The 21,321-nt window shown below is 37.3% G+C and overlaps 5 protein-coding genes across 9 annotated transcripts; 3 read left to right on the forward strand and 2 right to left on the reverse strand.

Moving 5' to 3' along the window:
- Window positions 1-292: 292 nt before the first annotated feature.
- On the reverse strand, window positions 293-8,886 carry LOC120774824 (amyloid-beta A4 precursor protein-binding family A member 1). 4 transcript variants are annotated; one of them, XM_040104632.1, is made up of 12 exons: window positions 8,858-8,886; window positions 7,261-8,012; window positions 6,459-7,199; window positions 6,241-6,381; window positions 4,896-5,607; window positions 4,350-4,756; window positions 3,942-4,260; window positions 2,712-2,851; window positions 2,551-2,556; window positions 1,509-2,435; window positions 1,304-1,444; window positions 293-1,241 (listed from the first exon to the last, which is right to left on the reverse strand). In XM_040104632.1, exons 2-12 carry the CDS (start codon window positions 7,729-7,731, stop codon window positions 1,170-1,172), a joined length of 4,077 nt encoding a protein of 1,358 aa, XP_039960566.1. In that variant the 5' UTR covers window positions 7,732-8,012; window positions 8,858-8,886; the 3' UTR covers window positions 293-1,169. The 4 variants fall into 4 exon arrangements, with proteins under 4 accessions (XP_039960566.1, XP_039960565.1, XP_039960568.1 ...); XM_040104631.1 differs by having other exon boundaries at window positions 3,942-4,263; XM_040104634.1 differs by lacking the exon at window positions 2,551-2,556.
- Window positions 8,887-9,332: 446 nt separating this feature from the next.
- Window positions 9,333-10,189, forward strand: LOC120775188 (density-regulated protein homolog). Its single transcript, XM_040105242.1, has 3 exons — window positions 9,333-9,544; window positions 9,601-9,862; window positions 9,931-10,189. Exons 1-3 carry the CDS (start codon window positions 9,428-9,430, stop codon window positions 10,113-10,115), a joined length of 564 nt encoding a protein of 187 aa, XP_039961176.1. The 5' UTR covers window positions 9,333-9,427; the 3' UTR covers window positions 10,116-10,189.
- Window positions 10,171-11,204, reverse strand: LOC120775189 (DNA-directed RNA polymerase III subunit RPC9). Of its 2 annotated transcripts, none has more exons than XM_040105244.1 (4): window positions 10,756-11,204; window positions 10,582-10,676; window positions 10,365-10,523; window positions 10,171-10,308 (listed from the first exon to the last, which is right to left on the reverse strand). In XM_040105244.1, exons 2-4 carry the CDS (start codon window positions 10,654-10,656, stop codon window positions 10,207-10,209), a joined length of 336 nt encoding a protein of 111 aa, XP_039961178.1. In that variant the 5' UTR covers window positions 10,657-10,676; window positions 10,756-11,204; the 3' UTR covers window positions 10,171-10,206. The 2 variants fall into 2 exon arrangements, with proteins under 2 accessions (XP_039961178.1, XP_039961177.1); XM_040105243.1 differs by having other exon boundaries at window positions 10,582-10,696.
- A 330-nt stretch (window positions 11,205-11,534) lies between these two features.
- Window positions 11,535-12,963, forward strand: LOC120775186. Its single transcript, XM_040105241.1, has 2 exons — window positions 11,535-11,653; window positions 11,712-12,963. Exons 1-2 carry the CDS (start codon window positions 11,627-11,629, stop codon window positions 12,687-12,689), a joined length of 1,005 nt encoding a protein of 334 aa, XP_039961175.1. The 5' UTR covers window positions 11,535-11,626; the 3' UTR covers window positions 12,690-12,963.
- A 2,789-nt stretch (window positions 12,964-15,752) lies between these two features.
- Window positions 15,753-17,053, forward strand: LOC120775410 (odorant receptor 7a-like). Its single transcript, XM_040105578.1, has 3 exons — window positions 15,753-16,504; window positions 16,571-16,928; window positions 16,985-17,053. Exons 1-3 carry the CDS (start codon window positions 15,753-15,755, stop codon window positions 17,051-17,053), a joined length of 1,179 nt encoding a protein of 392 aa, XP_039961512.1.
- The last annotated feature ends 4,268 nt before the right edge of the window (window positions 17,054-21,321 follow it).

Consider the following 21,321-nt stretch of genomic DNA (forward strand, 5'->3'; position numbering starts at 1 on the left):
AAATCAAAAAACAAATAATAAAAAACTAAATTAAAGAAAAAATAACAAATTAAAAAACGAAATTAAAAAAAATAATAATCATCATATTATCATATTTATAAACAATAATAATAATCATTATCATTAAAAAAAACCTTTAATACCGTACATGTATGGCCTACGCTGTGAAACCTAGACATTTTTGCGCGTATACAATATTTAATCATGTAAAAGTAACTAAAGTTGCTAAAACAATTGTTCGCCATGCTGTGGCACCAATAATTAGCTACATGCTGCATAATTTACATCAGAATTAACTGTTGTTTAGTGGTTCGCTTTTTGCTTTTGCGCAATAAATAAAAAACTTAAAACATTGTCAGTCTTTTATAAATATTTGTATGCATTTAGTGATTTCGCTTTTGTTGTTGGTATAGCAGTGATTTTTTGTTTGACGTTCGCGCGGCACAGCATCTTTGCCAGCGTTTTTTGTTTTTTTCTTTTTGTGTTTTACTTTTGTTTTGATTCTGCTACAGATGACAGCATCTGAGATTGAAGCCATTCAACTTTTATGAACATTTCAAAATTTAAATTACATTTTTTTTATGTTTACATGTTTACATAATTTTAAATTATCGTTTTGAATAGAAAAAGCAATTGCTTATAAATTTAGGTGTGTAGAGTCCATAGTTTAGTGATACATAGTTATAATTTGTAAGTTAGCAGTAAAAAATATGTTATCTATGTACGAGTATGTATGTATATAAGTGAAATTATTATCATATAAGTCTGGCGCGATCCGCATGAGAATGTCACGAGACTTTTGGTATATGCACGTGTGAGGATATTCAGGCATAAAGTGTTTTTCGAAGCGATGTTTTTAGTTATTTAGTTATAACAAATTGCAAAATATGTGACCAAAATTTTATACATCACTGTACTTTGGCGCAAATTATGCTCGCCACCTCGCTTCTCTGTTTTCTTCAAATTATTGCACTTACTTAGCTAATAGTACAGCTTATTTGAGTGTAAATAGTACGTGTTCGTAAGGTGTTATGCAAGAAAATATTATAATTAATTTAGCACAAAAGTTGCAAAACCCATTAAATTAAATCAAACAAAAATATTGTAATTTCTAATACAGTAAGTAGGTATGTATGTATGTGAAATAGTGAAGCAGTTAAGTTTAATGTTTAGATGTATATGGGATTCTCTTGCCCCGTAAGTAAACGGAACATTGAAGTAGGCATAGTCTTCATTAAGATCTGTTGGAGAAAATATAGATAATTAGTTATGTTAATTAAAATGTGCAAAAGCAATTGTTTACCTCGCCCACAGATGTAGCGAGCAGATTGACTATTTTTTCATGCGGCACCGCCACCACACTCTGATTGTTGATCTCTATTATGCGATGGCCAACGCGCACGCCACCGCGTTCCGCAATGCCGCCACGCAGCAAGCTGCAAATCTGTCAAAGAACAATAACAAAGCAATTAAAATATATTATTTTGAATTATAACAGTACTACGTACCACGCCATTCTGCACACTAAATCCCAGCTGATATTTGGTGTTTGGTCGTTTGATTTTCACCTCAACCACCGGTGGACACGGCACCACAGTAAATTTGACCGCTGTCTGATTTTTGGCGTTGCGTATGTAACTCTGGCATGTGGACAGCGGCAGGCCCACCAAGCTCATGCCGTTAATGGCAATCAATTGATCACCGATATTTAATTGGCCACAACGCGCCGCAGCACCCGTCGACATTAGATTAGCTATCACCACGGTGGGTAGCATCGAGCCCCAACCGCTTTCCACTATCACCACACCGAGTATTTCACCTTTCACCTTTGGTACAACAACCTCTTTCTGCAATTCCTTTTTGGCGAAGATTTCCAGTTCATCGCCGAATATCTCCTGACTATTGAGCACCTCCTGATAATCCATCTCCTTCACAAAACTGTGATCTTCAATGCCATTCGCTTTTAGGAATTCCATATAGGCCACCTGAAAGGCTTGGCCAATTGATTGTGCAATGAATTGTGCCTCATCGCTTTCGAAAACATGGCAAATCATTTTTGGTGTGCGATTATGTTTATTGCTACCGTTGCCAATGTTGCAGCTGCTGATGCCATTGGCAGTGGTGCCGTTGGCAATGGCGCTGCCGCAACCACTGGTATTTGCACTAGTGCCGCAGCCCGTGCCGTTCTCTTGAGCATCTTTATTGCCATTACCACAGCCATTTGTGACGTCAACGTCGGAGCCACACGAGTCGGACGGCACAAACCGACGACGCGCCATTAACACAACCAAATCGCCGATATCTGCAATGTAGGAGATTGTGCGCAAGGCATGATCCATCATAATCTCCTTGAGGTCTGTATTAAGCACCATTATCTTTTCGGTTGATATGAATAGATCGACTTCTGTCGAGGGTTGGCTCTCGCCTTCTGGTGCCTGCAACACAGAGTATATTTTATGTACGAAATTGAATAGCAAATAATTGACACTCAAAAACAATAAACCAAAACAAAGCATTGCGTTTGAGGTTATGTCTAGCCAAAACACTTACCAAAGCCTACAGGGTTTTGCATTTAAAATTCGAGCAGCAATAGAGGGCAAAAAATGTAATGATTATTTATCACAAGTATGTAAGTATGTATGTTTGTTAGTAAGCTACGTCACAAGGTGTTTCCTTTACATGCAATAAAAGCTATATTTTTGGTAGCCTACCTTAATACGCGACACAGCTTCTTCGGCCTGCATCATCCGCGTTGATTTCGTTGGTTGCCCCTCGCACACTAATTGCGTCGAGCCTAAATAGCGTGCACGAAAAAGGACCCCTTCAATTAGCACTGCAGGATCCAATAGTCCTGCGGAAAAAGTGAAACACTTTATTTATTGAACGAAGCAGCATGCTGTATCCGGGAGAACACAGAAAAACACAAGCTTTTACAATACACATATTTACAATTTTTCATTTTTTATATAAATACTTTTGTTTAAACCTACTTTTTGCACCCAGAAAGAGAGTATATTAAGTTTATCACAAAATCTGTAACACCCAGAAGAATAAGTCAGAGACTCTATAAAATATATACATAAATTAATAGCGTGACGAGCTAAGTCCATTTGAACTGTCTTGTGGTCTGTCTGTATATATGTGAACTAGTCCCTCAGGTTTTGAGATATCGATCTGAAATTTTGCACACTTCCTCTTCTCTTTAAGAAACTCGGACCCACCGACATCGGAGCACTATAGCATATAGCTTGCATACAAACTGGCCGATCGGAATCAAGTTGTCGAATGGAAAACTTTTTTAATTGACGCGATATCTTCACGAAATTCGGCATGGGTAATTGGCCAAGGCAAGGATACAATCTCTGAAGAAAGTGTTCAGCTCGGACCACTGTAGCAATAGCTGCCATACAAACTTACCGATCAAAATCAAGTTCTGGTGTAGGAACTTTTGTATATGTGAAGGGTATTACAGCTTCGGTGCAACCGAAGTTAACGTTTTGTTGTTGTTGTTGTTGTTGTTATTGTTGTAACAGGTGCCTAATCCCCACCAACAACAACAAGTTACCGCTTTCTCATGTTATGCACTGAATAAGTTGAATTTGAACTCTAACAAAACCAAAACAAAGTCAACACAAACTATTTACAAAATACTAAAAATGAAAATTGAACTGAAATAATAAACCAACGAGAAATTTACGCTTAAAACTTGACTTAATTTAATTACATTTGACTTACATTGTATGTAAACACGAATACACACACACACGCATTACGTTGTACATATGCATTTTCATTAACGTTTATTTTTTTTTTGTTATTGTTTATGTATTTTCGTATCACGTTAGCGTGCAAAGACAATCAAAGAGACAAAGAGACGCCCACAAATAGAGATTATACACATAGCTATTGACAAACTTATCGGAATTGTTCGCTCAACTTACCCTCCTTATTGCGTGTCTTCGCCTTCTTGTCACTATTCGCCGAATCTTTGAGCGATTTGATAGAACCCGTTGGACTTTTTGTGTATTGCAGTTTTTCGGGTGAGGTGATCGTAACATCTGCGCTGCCTACAATCTGGCATTGTTCTGGCGAACTGGGCGTTAACGCTGTGCCGATGCCTTGACGTATTGTAGCTGATGAGAAAGCTTGCGGTTTAATACTGACCGAATTTGTGGTGAGCATCGTTATGTCCGAAGTGCTGGGCGATTGATCATTGGAATCGGTACCGCCACCAATACGTGATGTTTTTGGCCAGATTGTCTGCTGGCAAAGAAAAAATATTATTACACTATTGAGGTTAGGACGGAATTACGCATAGTTAGATGGATAGAAATGAAAGTATAAAGCACCTTTTCATCGTAAAACGCTTGCTCATCAACACGCTGCTGCCCCAGCAATCTATCCGTCTCCAAATCTGTGTCAGGTTCTTCCTCCTCGCCCGGGCCTGTTCCGCCAACATTATCATCATTAGCAACACAGTTCAACTTATGCAAATGATGGCTTCCCATTCGATTGGCTGTTAGTGCAGCATTCGTTGGTGATGTTTTACGCGGCACCCAAACTGGTGATTCTGGATCGGGCGGTAGTACTTCGTCGCAGAATTTTAATTTTTCTGGCTGCGTTTTAGCACGCTGCAGCGCCGACCGTATCTCCTTCATCGCCTCCTGTATATCAGCTGACTCGCGTTGCTGTTTTGTGCGAACGCACTGTCGATATGCCACAGATGCTTGCGGTGGTGGTGGAGATTGTTGTGTGGCTATAAAGATAAAATGGAAACACGAAATGAATCCATACAAAAAAAGAAAATAAAATCAAACAATAAAAGCGTATATTATATACAAATATGAACATGGCTGTCATGTTCACGTATTTATAGTTGAGTTGTATGTGCTTACTCATGGCCGGTGCGTAGACTGCATCGTAATTAGAATCGTTATGGCTCAGCTCATTCGATGTGTTCAAACAAATATCAGAATTGTTGTTGCAGCAACTGCTGTCGTTGTGCATTAGTTCATGACTGCACAACTGTTGATCTGGCTGATGTGTTTGTTGTTGTTGTTGTTGAATAATATTTTCAGGAACATCAGCTAAATCGTTTATTAAATGGCCATCCATCGGAATAGTACTCCCCAAAGTGTTTGACATGCAACTATCATGGCACTCGTGTGAGAAACTCGCGTTATACTCATTATTTTGCAACATTGTAGGGGCTTTGTGCTGCTGTTGTACTTGATATTGATGCGATTGTGACTGCGTCGGGCAATTCTCCGCACAGCCGCTGTCAAATATTTGTTTTTCATTCTCTACGGCGGTATTTACATTATTTTCCGTATCCGAGGCGTGGCCGCTCGATAAACCGTCCTCTAGTACCGGCATGCTGGTGTACAATTTGCCATAGTCCGTGGGGCAATTGATGTCGTTTGACAAACTGTCGAGATCACCGCAATTTGAGTCGTAATCAGTGGTCTCAGGCGAAAGAGTAAAGTTGCGCGAATGGCGGCGTAGATTTGCTTCCAATTCTGTGTCGGCCAAATCTCCACTGCTTCGACTATTTGAATCTATGTACAACTCAATGTCGTTGTTTTCATTGTAAACCGACTCACAGGGCTATAAAATGGAAGACCAGAGAGATTAATTTGATAAGTTAGACAAATATTGATATAAAACGTTTTCGTTGTGACAATGCTTGCTTATTTATGACAGAACTGTAACTAGCAACGATTTAATGAAAGTGATTTGAAATAATTTTAAGGGGTTAGGAGTCGTCAGTCGTCGTTCTAATGCTCAAATCCGCTCGAGATTTCAATGATATTTAAAAAGCAAATAACTGAACTCCTTCTGGTATCGTAAAGGACCAAAACTACTTAACCTAACCTAACCTAAACAAATAACTTGTTTTTTTTTTTTTTAACTTAAAAAAAAAGATTCGATCACCACATTATCTATTGTATTATAGAATTTTATTGCCCGATTGATTTTAGATTCCAAGGCTTAGTAATGTCACCGCAAGAAGTTACCATTGTAACGGGATCAACACAAACAGCTATTACACTTAAAATTATAATTTTTTCGACTTTCTATCAAGTTTCTTATTTTTATAAAATAAGATAATTTACAGACAAAAAAATATTTAAAATTGTTATAATTTAAATCCGTGAGTAATCCTAATCCCTTAAGCAACCAACTACTGCAATTTCTTTTTACATCGTTTATTTTTATTTACGTCTAGACCATACTCACTTGCTTGCGAGGCGAACGGTGAATCATATTTAATTCCTCTTTGGGTATTCTAGCTAAGCGTTGTCCTATGTACGCCTGTTCTATATGTTTGCCCTCTTCTCGCTCACGTTCGCGTTCTTGTTCATACTCCATATGGGTATCCTGGTTGAAATATAGACATGAAAACAAGTATATTTTATTTAGTTTTGTGCAATTTGCATAGTTCAAGAATAACATACACAACTTCCCACGTCATCGCCACTTTCAGTGTAGTCCGTAAAACGTTTTTCGTCTTCTGAATTCGCTTTAAAAAAGTCCTCGAGCACTTTGCGCGTTTCCGAACACTCATACAAGTAATCAAAAGCTGGCGTCTTAACTTGAGCCCCATCAATACCGGGTGTACTCCTTTCGTCAATGTCAATTAAATTGCCAACTGATTTATTATCACGACAGTTATTCAACCCAATTAATGACGTCGGTGTAGTCGAATAATAATGCTGCTGTTGCTGCTGTAAGATCCGTTGTGCACATTGTGTCGAACGTGAATTAATCTCCTGTTGCATTAGTTGTTGTTGCATGGAGGCGTATTGCTGTGGACCTGCAATTGGTGACACGCGTTGTGGAAAACCTGGCGGACGTTTGGGTAGGGCACAAGTGCCTGTCTGCTTGGTACTGCCTAGTGGTTGATTGCCAAAGCGACGTGGGGAACCTTCATACTCGGCAATTGGTAGCTGGCCTATCATTTTCGTGACCTTCAAAATATCCTCATTATTGTGTTGATGATGCACTGAGGTGTAGCCTTCTGGAACACTGTTCGTATGCTGTATTGAGCTATTAATGGTATTTGAAAACCCGGAAGTATTGGTTTTATTCATCCAATTGGTGTCAATATCATCGAATACCACTATTTCACCATCGCGCAAGCATTGGACACCAACTTTACCGACATCTGTAGGTGACCCTCCTGGGCTGGCGAGACCCTGCAATAAAGATTAGAAATTAGTTTTGAATTTTTCTGGATGTGTAACAATTTCCGTTTACTTGTGGCATCACATTCTGCTGTTCAAATTGACTACCGGGGCTGCGGCCTACTCTTATCTGATGATGATGCTGTCGATGCTGATGATGCAGTGCATATTGCACATCCGTATTCAAGTCAGGAGAATTAAGCACAGTGCTAGCTGGTGTAACATTTGGACTTCGTGTGCGCATTTCCCATACGTAGCGCTCTTGAGGTTTTTCACTGAACTTGCCAACAATTCCTCCCGGTGGTGCAACCATTTCGCTATTTAAATTCGCCTCACTACTAACATCTGTTGCTGCGCTGACACGTGTAATTCCTGCTATAGAACCCATTGCGTTATTTAGATTGGCATTTGCATTGTTGACGGTCACATTAGAACTTGTCATATGAACTCCGGACAATGAACCCATTGTACTGGGATTTTGAGCGGTGTGAAATATAACGTGTCCATTGTTAGATGACTCCAACTCGCTACTTTCGGAGTTCATTTTTAGTTCCTTTTATAAGAAAAAATTTGTTTTTTCTTTGTTTGCATTTACATGTAATTTCTTTGTTAATTGCCGGTGCGCTTGGCGTTGGCTTGATGTAGCTTTTCAAAAGCAGCGAAACTGAGTGTATTGGTTATTTGAACTTATTCGACGGATATATCAGTATTTTATTGTCCTACCATTCATGTAACATTTAGTTTTTTTATTTGCAGTGATGTTTGCTTTTCCTCCAATAGTTCCATTTACATATACCAAGCATTTTGGTGGTGAATCTACATCATCTAGTAAAACAAAGCAAATGAAAGTTCTTTGTTTTGAAAAGTTCATTGACATTATATGCTTCCACTATTACTATTTATTTATTATATATATTTTCTAACAATTCAAAAATCCTTCGTTGCGATTATGCGAGTAGAGGATTATGACGTACATATAACCAATAAGACAAATAACAAACATCGCAATTCAAAATTCGGACATTTCTCTTATTCATGCACTTGGCCTCTAAAATCTTAAAGATTATAACTTCCTCAATAGTCTGCGACCGAGCATAAACAACAATCCATTCATAAAAAGATACATGCAGACTCAGTCAGTTATTGTGCATACAATGACACATTGCACGAACGCAGCATCCCAACCCTAAATATACAAAACACGCCGACACTATGACGAATCGTTCGAATTGTTTCCACAAATATTTATCCGTAGTTTTATTTTAGTGGGCATGAGATTTATTAACATATTGTTGCTTAGCTCCGAATACAGAAACACCTAAAACCATTACACAGGTGCTTTTGGAATATAGGTTGTCGGCTTCCCCGCTAATAGCTGGTTTGGAGCAGACGGTGATCTTTAAATTTGTGATGCATTAAAAATTTATGAATTTACTGAACCATTAAACCACTTGTACATATGGCGCATACAAATCATATTCAGATTGAATCACAGCGAAATACTTAATATTTTTTTTTAAATTGACTATATTAACCGAATGTAAGAAAATCAATAAATTGAAAACGTCTGCGAAATATGTATGTATGTATGTAATTATGCCCGTTCCTTGGCAGTCATCAAAGGTACAACGAAAGATAAATTATTAAAAGTATTTAATTTAAACGCTTACTTTTACAAATATTTTATTTACAACTTTATTATACAACACAATTTTTATGTATTTTTATTAAAAACTTTTTATTTATTGCACATAAACCTTCACTGTCAGCAATTTTTTCTTTAACCAGCAGCTTATATTTCCAATTACCTGTGTTTCCAATTACTTTTTCAACTGCTTCGCACTTTGGAGCTTGCCACATAAAACGGAAAAGAATTATCAAAAAAATTCTTTAAAAAGTAAATAGACAATAGGCATATGATAGAAGGCATATTATGGTTAGACCTTATAAAGATTAAATTAGAATAATAAACTGTTACAATACTATTAACAATAACTTAATGTAATTTCTATGACATTTACAAGTTTTTTAAAAAGGTTATAAATCTTTCGCATTCTAGATTTAAACCAAATAGTTAGTCTGGTGCCAAACCAGTTTTTGCTGTAATTTTTAAATTTGCATTTTTGCACAGTTGTCAAAATTGGAATCAGCTGTGACGCGTTCACACTCAATTCACACATTTCTAGATTGATATATTAAAATAAATTATATTGATTTAAAAGTTCTAAAAACTCTTTAAAATGGCAGCAGAAACAGCAGCAATAAATCCAGCAGAGCGTTTAAAGTTAGGACCACGAGAGGGCGTGACATACCCTTTGGTGGTGCAATATTGTGGCAACTGCACAATGCCACTCGAAGTAAGTCGATAGAATTTTATTACAGAATTTATTTAATTTTTTATTATTTCGTTAAGTACTGTGAATACTATCCCGAATTCGAAAAATGCCGTGCTTGGCTTGAAAAACATCTACCAAGCGAATTTGAACAAATGAAAATTAAAGATGAAGCGTCCGGTGCTGATGGTACAGATGATGACAAGAAACGACAAAAACGCGGAGGTAAGGGTATGATGAAGATTAAAAAAAAGGAGGAGGTACCCAAGAAGATTACAGTTTCGAGAGCTCCGCGTGGCAAGAAGAAGTCAGTAACTGTCGTGACCGGTTTAAATACTTTCGGTAAATGAATGGGTTTTCTTAAAATTTTCTTATGGATAATTAAGGAGCACTTTTTTCATTTTTGATAGACATTGACCTAAAAGTTGCTGCAAAGTTTTTTGGCACAAAATTCGCATGCGGCTCATCTGTTACTGGTGAGGATGAAATTGTTATTCAAGGAGATGTAAAGGACGATCTCTTCGATGTAATACCTGAGAAGTGGCCCGAGATTGATGAAGATTATATTGATGACTTAGGCGACCAAAAACGATAAGTTATAATGTTTTGGCTGCGTTTTTTTGCATTTCTAGTAACAAATAATACTTATGTCATCTTTGTATAAAACAATTGGATTTATTTTTATATTAAGTATTTTCGGTTGGAGTGTTAGGAAAATGTTTAGCAACAAGTTGCAGAATTTCATTCACTTGCTCTTCGGATAAACGTTCTTCACTGTCCTCAATAAGCTGAATATTGAAAAAGAAAATTACTACTAAATCATGACTGTTAAACTAGTATTTACCAGTTGAATATGTAGAGCACTCGTAGGGGGATCGTTGACCATCATTAAACATTCTGTTGTTGTTAACTTGCAGCTTAAGTTTTTTACTTCTGTTAAAAATGCATGAATACTTTCACGCGATTCTTGTTTACACGGCGAGTCTTCCAAGTATTGCAAAGTCTAAAAAAAATAGTTTGTTCAGTATAAAAAATAGTTTTTAAATGAATTCCAAAAATACTTCATATGTTATTGTTGCCAGGTTTCGTAGTCCATATTTTTTCTTAGTGTCCTTAAGTGTTTTCAAGGACTCCATCACTTCGTAATTGGACAACACTGAAAAACAGGGATTCACACTGCGAGGGATGAAATATGAGATGAAAGCAACAACTTATTTGCTGACAAAAATACTCACATTTCCATTTTGTTTTAAATAATTGTGGTTTCAATTAATTTATATTTCCAGTATAAATGGCTTATTACTTTTACACAATTTGTTTATTTTCATTCATGTGCAAATGATTTGTTTTTACAGAATTACGTTTCTTTTTGACATTTGCGTATTACTTTATACACTGTTCTCATTTTTCGTTTGTTTTCAAAATCATAACGCTGCACTTCCATACAGCAATATAATTATTGCAATCAATTGTCGAACTTATTCCCATTAAGATTGGCAATATTTTTATTAGACATTTGATAAAAAACTTTTGCGAAATAACGCCGCGCAGGCGTATTTGAACAATGGAAGCGTATGTTTGAGCTCTTGAACAAATTAAAACATCTTGATCAAAATTTATGTGGAGAACAGAAAAAGTGAATAATCTTTTTTATGGACAAATGTATTGTCGGAAAGACGGATTTCATTGCCAGAACTTAAAACAACTACTAAAAACTATTATATCAACTTAACTATATAACATATACATATAAATTTTGCTTAATTATTTTTAATGTGAGAAAAGAGTTGTTCACAATAACAAAAAATATGAATACTGCATTCACATTACTCCGCTCAATTTGCAATTTTGTAGGCAACCAATATGAGAATTTATTTTAATGCTTGCAACTCTGGATGATAAGAAACAGAAAAAAAAGTGGTATTTTGCCGGTTTGACATTTCTTTTTTTTTAATTTTTCCTTATAATTTTTGAAAACCATAATTTGAGGATGACAAATTTGACAGTTATAATTTCTATCGTATGTGCTTATAATTTTTGTTAACTTTGTCTAAATTTCTCGTTGAAATATAGTAAACCACATTAAGAATTAACAGACAAGCTTCAATGTTGAGCGAAGATAAAATATTACCAGTAAGTTGAGGTTTTTAGTTTTTTGTATCGCTTATTGTTATATTATATCTTTGAATAGGTCGGCAGAAGTCGTAAAAGATTGAGGATTCGTCGGTTGGCTAGTAGTCCTGCAGATAAAAAGCGTAATAAGAAACAAGAGTCCAAAACTCACACTTTCTTACGAAAACTCAAACGCGGTCTGTTCATTACGTTATTCTTGTCGGCAGCCGCTGCCCTTATATTAGGACATCATCTCACACGTAGTAATGCTAAGCAAACTACAATCTTCAAAGATTTTTTAAGTAGTTATCGGCGACACTACCATCAAATTGTACATGGGAAACCACACTATTGTGAATCATTATTAGATGTTCAATCTATGATGGCAGGTGTGCGTAAATATACAATTCTGCATCAAGAGCAAGCTTTGCAACGATTGGAAAGCACTCTAAGGAATCAAACACAGGTTCACTCCATTGCAATAGTGGGACCATCGGGTGTTGGAAAAACTATGACAGCAAGTGCTTTAGCGGCTAATTTTCCATGGCGTGAAAATGTTTGGACATATGCTTGGAATACACATGTTGAAAATGAAGTACAGAAATTTCGCATGTTACGACTTTATGTAGAGCAATTTTCTGATTGTGGCAGTAATTTATTAATAGTTGATAACCTTTTGCCATGTGATGACGCGATAGTCCCATTAATGAATCAAATGATAGCATCTCAAGATGAGGCAAGTAATAAGCGCGTCATCGTGATTTATATATTTAATTTAAGCGCAATGCTGGATTCAAATTCGTATCAGCAACAAGAAAATACTTTGCAGCATTTACCTAATACGACCACAATAAATTTCAAGAGATTAAATAAAAAAGATTTGCGGGAGTGTATATACCGCGAAATGCATACTGAAAATCTAATTATCACTAAAGATAACTTTGACGAAATTGCGAACACAATTGATGTAGCAACCTCTGGATGCAAGAAAGTGAAAGCAAAAGTACTAGTTTATGGCCGTCCCTTGGAGGAAAATGCGACAACTTATGAAGGCTGAAAGCTAATTTTCCAAAGATTTTACCCAATTATAAAAGGAACGAACTACCTTATAGATTAATTTACAATTACATCGCATATTAAAATATAAGTCATATACTTTTACAAAAAAATTGTTGTAATTCTGACAAAAAAAGTATTTTGCGACTGTTTACATATGTGTTAAAATTAAAGAGTTTAAGATATTAATCTAAAAATATTAAAAGACAAAAGAAACTGTAATTTTCCATATTCCTTTACGGTTACGTAAACCCGACTGTCGGTACGGTATAAAGTTCTAAGCATATGTACATACATATATGTTGCTGCCATACAAAGTAACTGATCAATTTTTTTTTCTATAAAAGGGCCTGGAAGCAAAGAGTGCAATGTTTTTGTTCACCGTACGGATGTGTTTGTACATCTAAAAATCTATAAAATTCTACTTCGGTACAGAGGATGAATAAGCTTAATGTGGCATACAAATTAAATGAAAACATTTGCTTCTAGCATTGCTTTATATATTTAAAATTGAACTTACCGCTTTGAAAATTTACATAATTATTATTATTATTGTTTTTGTAATGGAAAATCTATACCATGTTTGGGGGAGAACTCACAATTAACTGAAATCAAAGTCACCTAACGGAAGGTACAGGAACAGAAAGTCTATGAGCAGGGGATTATGTGGATTAGTTTGATGTGACATATCACTGTTCGGTTAGAGAAATTCTGTAATGGGCTGGTCCTGGTGCCAGGTGCTGCCAATCGTATGCATAGTGTAAAAGTACAGGCAGTCGATTGTAACACCAAAAACTTTTGCAGTCGGGATTGTAGTGCCATCGACTGAAATGAATAGTGGTATGCTCCCAGCAGTGAAGGAGCGAGAATGATCGTGGAAATGGTTGTTTACTTTTTCTCCAACGAAGATTTTACCTCGTAAATGATGGGGACTCTTTTGTCATTTTGTGCAGACATCGGGTACTACGACTTTTTGCCTTATCCACCGATGGTTTCAGTACAAATTGCTAGCTAAGATTGTAACGAGTCTCCGCATGACACTGACACCTCTTTGCATACCCTACCAACACTACTCATCTAACACCCCTTTCCCTTTGGTCCGACCCCGTCGAAACAGCACGTTTTCTGGGCCTCCCGTTAGATGACATCGATGACAACACAGATAACCCTTACCGTTGCGCGGGTCAATTCTGGATAGGTAGGAGTTTAACCTGCTACAATATCCAGAACGAAGCTGCGCTAGGGTCACTCGCGTTTCTCCCGGCAACTCGACCTCTTCGTCTGCGATGGGTGGTGGTTTGACTCCAAGAACGCCATCCATCGGGAAGGGAGTCGGTGAAGGTGTTAATGGTACCTGTCGGAAGTCAGTTGCGTCCGAAGTCCGGTCGACGTACTGTACGACGTTGTCGACGTAGTCAAGGAAGGACCTTTTGATGCTCTTTGGAGGCGGTTCCGCTCCAAGCAGATGGCTGCAAGGATGATTTCTACGAAAACATCCCAGCAGGAACTGATTGGAGAGGAGTTCATTAAGCTCCTTAACCGGGAGCATAACCGTCTCTCTGTGTAGGTGTTCGATAGGAGACATCAAAAGGCATCCCGTCGTGGTCCGGAGTGCAGTATTCTGGCAGGTCTGGAGTTTCCTTATCTGCGTACCACTGCATCAAGGCGACCATATAGGTGTTGCTCATTTATAGTTTTTCAATTCTTCCAGCAAGGAGGAAAAGATTAGAATTTGTGAAGCCGACCCAGTTAGCTTTGTTATCGTTAACGAAGGTGCGATTGTCCACTCAAATAAATTTAGAAGCTTTCTTGATCGAGATAATAAGGAGCAAATGATCTTATGCAAGAGTTAGGATAGGTTATGTTATTATCGAACCACTACCATACTTTCGGTTGGGGCTTATTGTTGTTGTTAACGGTTATCTAGTCCCTGTTAGGGTGGTAAGGGTCAGATAAGTTATCATCGAGGTCATCCAACGGTAGGCTCAGGAACATGCGGGGTCGGACCAGAGGGATGGGTGTGTCAGATGTGTAGGGTTAGCTGGACATGCAAAGGGGTGGTTAGAGGCATGGGGGAACTCGTTGCATGCTGGACATATGTTTGTTTGATATGTCGGGGTTTACTCTGTATAAGTAGAAGTTTAGTTGCTACTGTATCCAGAACGAAGGTGCGCCAGGGTCACTCTTGATTCTCGCTGCAACTCGAGCTCTTCATCTGTAATGGGTGGTGATTTGACTTCAAGTACGCCATTCTCTGAGAGGGAGTCGGTAAAGAAGATACCTAAAATCTGAGGGTTATTGACAGTCGAAATTTCAACGCCATCGACTGCAATGTTAAAGTCAAGTCTGTACTCCTTCGATCAGTTTGGTGCGTCGATATTCATTGCATAGAATTACAAATTGCGTATACATATGTATATTCAGCCAGCTCTAAGACCCTAAGATCGGCAGGCTAGAATGTCAAAGATCGTGGTAAGCATTAAAGTCGCCTAATACCAAACGGGTTTCATCAGGAAGCAGCATACTTAATGTGTATATGGTATATATTTTCGGGGACTGGCGGAATGAAATACCTCGAGCTCGCCATCACCTGGCTGGATAGCTACGTCATGACATTCTAGCAGAGGTTTAGGTCTTTTCTGTCTATATCGCCATGAATAAAACGATATTGCACAGATTTTTATATGAAATTTTTCCTGTTAAGTTTTATACATATGTATATTACATTATAGGCGAAAATTTGGATTGATTAGCAAACGGTTGTTGTCTCACTCCACTTTAGGACTTGTTTGTAAACAATATCACGCAAGCAATTCGAAGTGTTTCCTATTAATAATTCATTTATTGCGACATTTATTTGTGTGAGTAAGTAAGGTTCAGTAGTTTTTTTGTTTTTTTGGTGAATCCAACAACACTGAGGTCTGCATAGTAAAGTTAGTACTAGCTGCTAAACTTTAAAATGCAACTGAATGAGCGCAGGTGTCGAGTGCTGCTATTTTACCAAACCCAATAAATAGCTCAATATAAAAATGTTGAGGCCATAGGATAGCACATTATTTGAAAAATGTTCGATTTGGTTAAAGGTCGTGGTCGCAGCGTGTTCGCATCCCGCGATGCAGTTATTTATCTTTTCAACACGTTTCGATTTGTGGGTCTCAATCCACCACCTCACTGCCGTTTGCTGTACTACTTCTATGGCAGTATTATAACGCTTTTTGCCGTCCTACTTTCGCCGCTCATCTTCAATGTAGGCTGGATACGTGATCGAAATATCTTATCGGTAATGGAGATCCTAAATTGTGTTCAGGCGGCTCTCAACGTCATCGGTGTGCCAATTAAGAGCATCACACTGGCCTTGTCATTGGGACGTTTACGCAGTGTTGAACCGCTATTGTCGAAGTTAGATGCACGCTACACCGAACCCGAGGACTTGGCCAAGATACGAGCCTGTGCAATCACTGGCAATCGCATCGTGTTCGGCTACATTATCTCATATATGATGTACGAAACACTGACTGTGGTCACCGCATTGCTGGGAGGCCATGCGCCGCTAACCTTGTATATTCCATTTGTGGATTGGCATCGCTCAAGCTGGGAGTATTGGTTGCAAGCTAGCTTCGATGGCGCTATGCTCTTCTTTCTACTATTCCATCAAATACTTAATGACTCATATCCAGCTGTATATATCTATATTATACGTACACAGGTGCAATTGTTGGCGAATCGGGTCAGGCGCTTGGGGACAACAAATAAAAGCCAGGAGGAGACATATCATGAGCTGCAGGATTGCATTATAACACATCAGGAGATATTAAGGTTTTTAGCATTCAGTACATACTAATTGCCGTAAGTGGTTCCAAATATGGCTTCTCTTAATCGTAGATTGGTGAGCGTCGTGGAACCTATTATGTCCTTAACGCTCTTTGTCCAGTTCTTCATCGCTGCAGCTATCTTAGGCACCACCATGATAAATATCTTCATTTTCGCTGATTTCGCTACAAGAATTGCTTCGGGCACCTATATGTTTTGTGTACTGCTGCAAACTTTTCCCACTTGCTTCTACGCTACTCACTTGCAGTCGGATTGCGAGCAGCTGTCCATGTCGATTTTCCACTGTAATTGGCTTTCGCAAGGCAAACGCTTCAACACGATGTTGCTATATTTTTTACATCGCTCTCAGGCGGATATACCGTTGTTCGCTCTGAAGTTAGTGCCAATTAACTTGTCTACAAATGTGTCAGTAAGTTGGAATCAATGAAAGTGTTTTGAAGCTCGTATACCACATCATTTTTTCAGATTGCTAAGTTTTCATTCACTCTTTATACATTTATCCAGAAAATGGGAGTGGGTAAGAATCTGAAGTAACAAAGCATCACACATAATATTGAACTCAACTATTCAAAAATGTAATGTACAGTGTACCTCAGATGTACTTCGAATTCTTCAATTTCGTAACTTTATTTTGTCCCACTTCGCCGACACATACATATATCCTTAACAAGGACAAATCGGTTTAAATAAAAGTTTATGATACTTTGACATCTTCAATAATTTCTTTTTGTTTTTGTTATTTTGATAAATTTGGAAAAGAACAAGAAAAAACGTTAACTTCGGTTAATATACCCTTCACAGGTGCATTTCTTTTAGTAACTATGTGTTCAGTGTGTATGGAAGCTATATGCTATAGTAATCCGATCTGAACAATTTAATCAATTTATTTTATTCAAAATAGTCTGCTTCTGCTTCAATACAACTTTTGCATGGTCGAAAAGCATGTGGAACGAGTGTTTTAGCTCGTTGGCTGGTATGACCGCCAATATGCCGGTGCAAGCCTTTTGAGTGGCCTCCACGTCTGCATAACGCTTTCCTTTCATGAGCAAATGCATTTTTCCGAAAAGGAAGAAGGCACACGGTGCCATATCAGGTGAATACGGGGAGTGGTTAATGGCTAAAATGTGATTTTTGGTCAAATAAACGTCTTTGGAATGTTGGATTCTGAGCAATTTTTGGTCGTCAGTCATGTGCGGAACAAACCGTGCACACACCTTTCGTAAGCCCAAATGTTCAGTCAAAATGCTATAAATCGATGTTTTACAGATGTTCCTTTCTATTTCAATGATGATTTCGGCTGATTTTTGATGAATTCACGCACAGTTTCGATAGAATTTCCGGTGATCACGGATTTTGATTGGCCCACATGTTGATCGTTATTTATGTCCTCACGACCACTTTGAAAACGTTGAAACCATTCGTGCACTCTGCTACGGGATAGGCAATCATCGTCATAAACTTGTTTCATCAATTGAAACGTTTCGGTAAAAGTTTTACCAATTTTAAAACAAAATTTTATGTTGACTCTTTGTTCGAAACTCATTTTCGCACCGATAACACAAACATACTGTCACTTAAAACGCAATAACTCCACTTTCAATCGATGAAGTCATGAAATTCTCACTGGACAATCGATTAAGATAGCAGATTCTAACGCATCAGTCGACATATAGATGGCGCCACCGGGGGGCGCTAGATTCAAAAAGTCCTGCTTACTTTGGAAGGCACCTTGTAATATATTGTTTGCTTATATACATTTCCTTTGTTCTAAGATAAGGGTGTTTGGATATTCAAACTCAAGGTTGTCTTTACTTCCTTAACCCGCCTGAACAACGTGTACAAATTGTTCAACTTTATTACGAAAATTAACGTTCTGTAAAGAATGTGTTTCGTGCGTTTCGCTCAACTTTTGGTCAAGTAAATCGGTTTTACTGAGCGTACTATTTGCAGCATCATCACCCATCTTGAAACCCAGCAGACATCTGTGGATAATTTTTAACCAAATAGATCACGTTCAACATGCAGTAAATTTAAAAAGCAGTAGTAGCTGAGAGTGTACACGAGAACCGTGGAGAAACGAATCGGCGTCGTTCGCAGCAACTCGGACTGACGTATGGGACGACTTGGCGCATTTTACGTCGAGATCTTATTGAAAGCGTACAAAATACGGCTCTTGCGGGAGCTGAAGCCGCTTCTGACCTTCTCATTCCACTCATTTTCCATTCACCCCTGTCAATCCCTTAAACATTGAGTATATTTCGTTTTTCACTCAATTTGCAATGGTGAGTTTCGCAGTTCCATTAGACTATGCTCACACGCAAACTGTTACTGTTTTTGTAGACGACGGGGCTTCTTGTTCGCAATAGTTCAGTGCTACGCTATTCGGCATTCATTTCATGGTTCCAAGAGCAATGGTTTCAAATGAATATTTGTATGTAATATGCAAATATGTATAGTGAAATTCCTCATAATTCGACAACCACGTCGCAATGTTTTTGTCCGGCAAAAAGAGTGTTTAAAATGTATTTATCGAGTCACAATCTGCAACTCAGAACTATATATATATTGAACAGCCAGGAATGAATGAATGACAGTAATAGTAAGTTACCGTAGAACTACCGTAAACCAGACGGCACCAGCGCAGTACAATTTGTTTGCTGTGATCATTTTACGAATTCTTAAAAAAACCCACACAACAAATTTGACAATTTAAAAAAGCGGGAACAATAAATTGCACTCGTCCATATATGGAGAGTGGCAAAAAAGAGTGTTTAAAATGTATTCATAGAGTCAGAATCTGCAACTCAGAACTGTATAGTATATCTATTGAATAGCCAGGAATGAATGAACGACAGTTATAGTTAGTTACCGTAGAGCTACCGTAAACCAAACGGCACCAGCGCAGTAGATTTTTTTTGCTTTTTTGTTTTGGCGTATATGAGCGACAAAAATAGCTCTCGTATGAATGCAGTCTTATTGAGCAGTGAATATAGCGTTCGGTTGAGTTCTCGACTTTTTCGTTGCGTTCATGGTGAATATCCATAATTCATTGTGCGGTGTTGTGTGAAACATGTTTTTTGAGTAGGCGACGTTCGTCCACGGTTTAAATTTATTTTTTTTTTAAGGTTTCATTCGCTGTGGTGTTAAAATAGAAAAAGTTAAGAGTACACAAATATATACATATGTATGGCATAACTGAAGAATGATTTAACTCGAATATTATCCACGAAAAGCCAAAAATGCTTTTAAGAGTGCTCCCGAATGCCTGAAATATAAGCGCAAGCAATTAATTTGATAACAGAATGTGTGGCATAGTGTGTGACATTTTGTACAAATTCGATGTATTTTATTACAATGAAATAAAAACAAAACACAACTTTTGGATATAAATCAATTACTAGCGCGAGAAAAAGGCCGATGAACTCCAAATTTATTAAAGGAAAATAACTGCAAACCAAGTAAGTTCTGCTATTCGGTGCAGTTGTGTAAATAATTTCGTATTTATTGTTGTTGCCACTCTCCTGAATTTGATGAGTTGCAAGCATTGTATAAAACTACAAGTAACAAATCCTATCATTTTCACCCATATATACACAGGCGAAAGCTTATAGAATGACAGAAATTACATTAAGAATGCCATAGAATGAGGGAGACTCAGGGCAAAAGGTCAGGCACTTCATTAGGGTTTCCTAAATATTCTACTACTAAAATGGCCAAATGCCTTAGAAAAGGCAAGAGTGTGTTGCCGTGTTATGCTATCCAATTTATTACTAAAAATACGTTTTTGTTAAATTTTCAAATCTATTTCGATTATTAAAATTCATAAAGATGTAATTTAAATAGTTTTGATTACAATTTTATTTATTGTATCAAAATATTGGTAAATCTTTCCTATTTCAGTAAAAATATTTGAAGAATATATTTATTTTTGTTTAAATTATGACAACTAGTTTTGTTTAGTATTATACATACATATATATTATATGGGTGAAAATAGGCATTCTGGGGAACCGAACGCCTATATTGCAACCACTTTACTATTTTTAAGTCTTTTGTTTAATTCTCTGTGACGAAAAATCAACTATTTCGATCAGCTGTTGACGACCATATGATTCTTTTGTTACTTGTATGATTCTACAATAGTTGCAAGCATGCTCAAGGCTTACTTTGGATATTTTTTACAGAAGTCTCATCATCTCACAGGGTTGCCAGTATCGATATTTTTTAGTAATTCGGTGCTGTGATACATTCACAAGTCTCTAAATTTGAGATTTTAGATTAGGGACAATTTTTGTGACTTGAGCCGATTTTGCAATTCAGTACGTGACAGTCACAAAAATCTCGATTGAAAACGAACAGTTGTCACATTTCGTTATTTAGAGATGCATTTACACTTGTATGAAATTAAATATGTCAATAACAAATTATAATTTTAGTAGGGATGGTAAACTCGATTCCGATTCTACTCGAACATCGAGTTTTCCCGTAAAATAATCGATTTTTCGGAATCGATCTTCAGTAGTCGAAGTCGATTAAGAATCGATTCTTGACATTCGAAAAATCGATTATTTTACGAAAAAATTCGATTTTCCAGTAGAATCGGAATCGAGTTTACCATCCCTACTGGCAGCCATCGCGTGCGCATATAATAACCTCCGCACAATAACCACCACAAAAAAAATGATTTTTTTCCATGTAATTTAAATGGAAAACAGAAAATTTGAACCAGGCACCTCTTAATATTAATATTAAGAGCTCATCTTTTGAGTGACTTTCTTTTTCACATTTTCGAAAGTTTTTAG

This window comes from Bactrocera tryoni, chromosome 4 (genome assembly GCF_016617805.1).
Source record: "Bactrocera tryoni isolate S06 chromosome 4, CSIRO_BtryS06_freeze2, whole genome shotgun sequence".
Classification (NCBI taxonomy): domain Eukaryota; kingdom Metazoa; phylum Arthropoda; class Insecta; order Diptera; family Tephritidae; genus Bactrocera; species Bactrocera tryoni.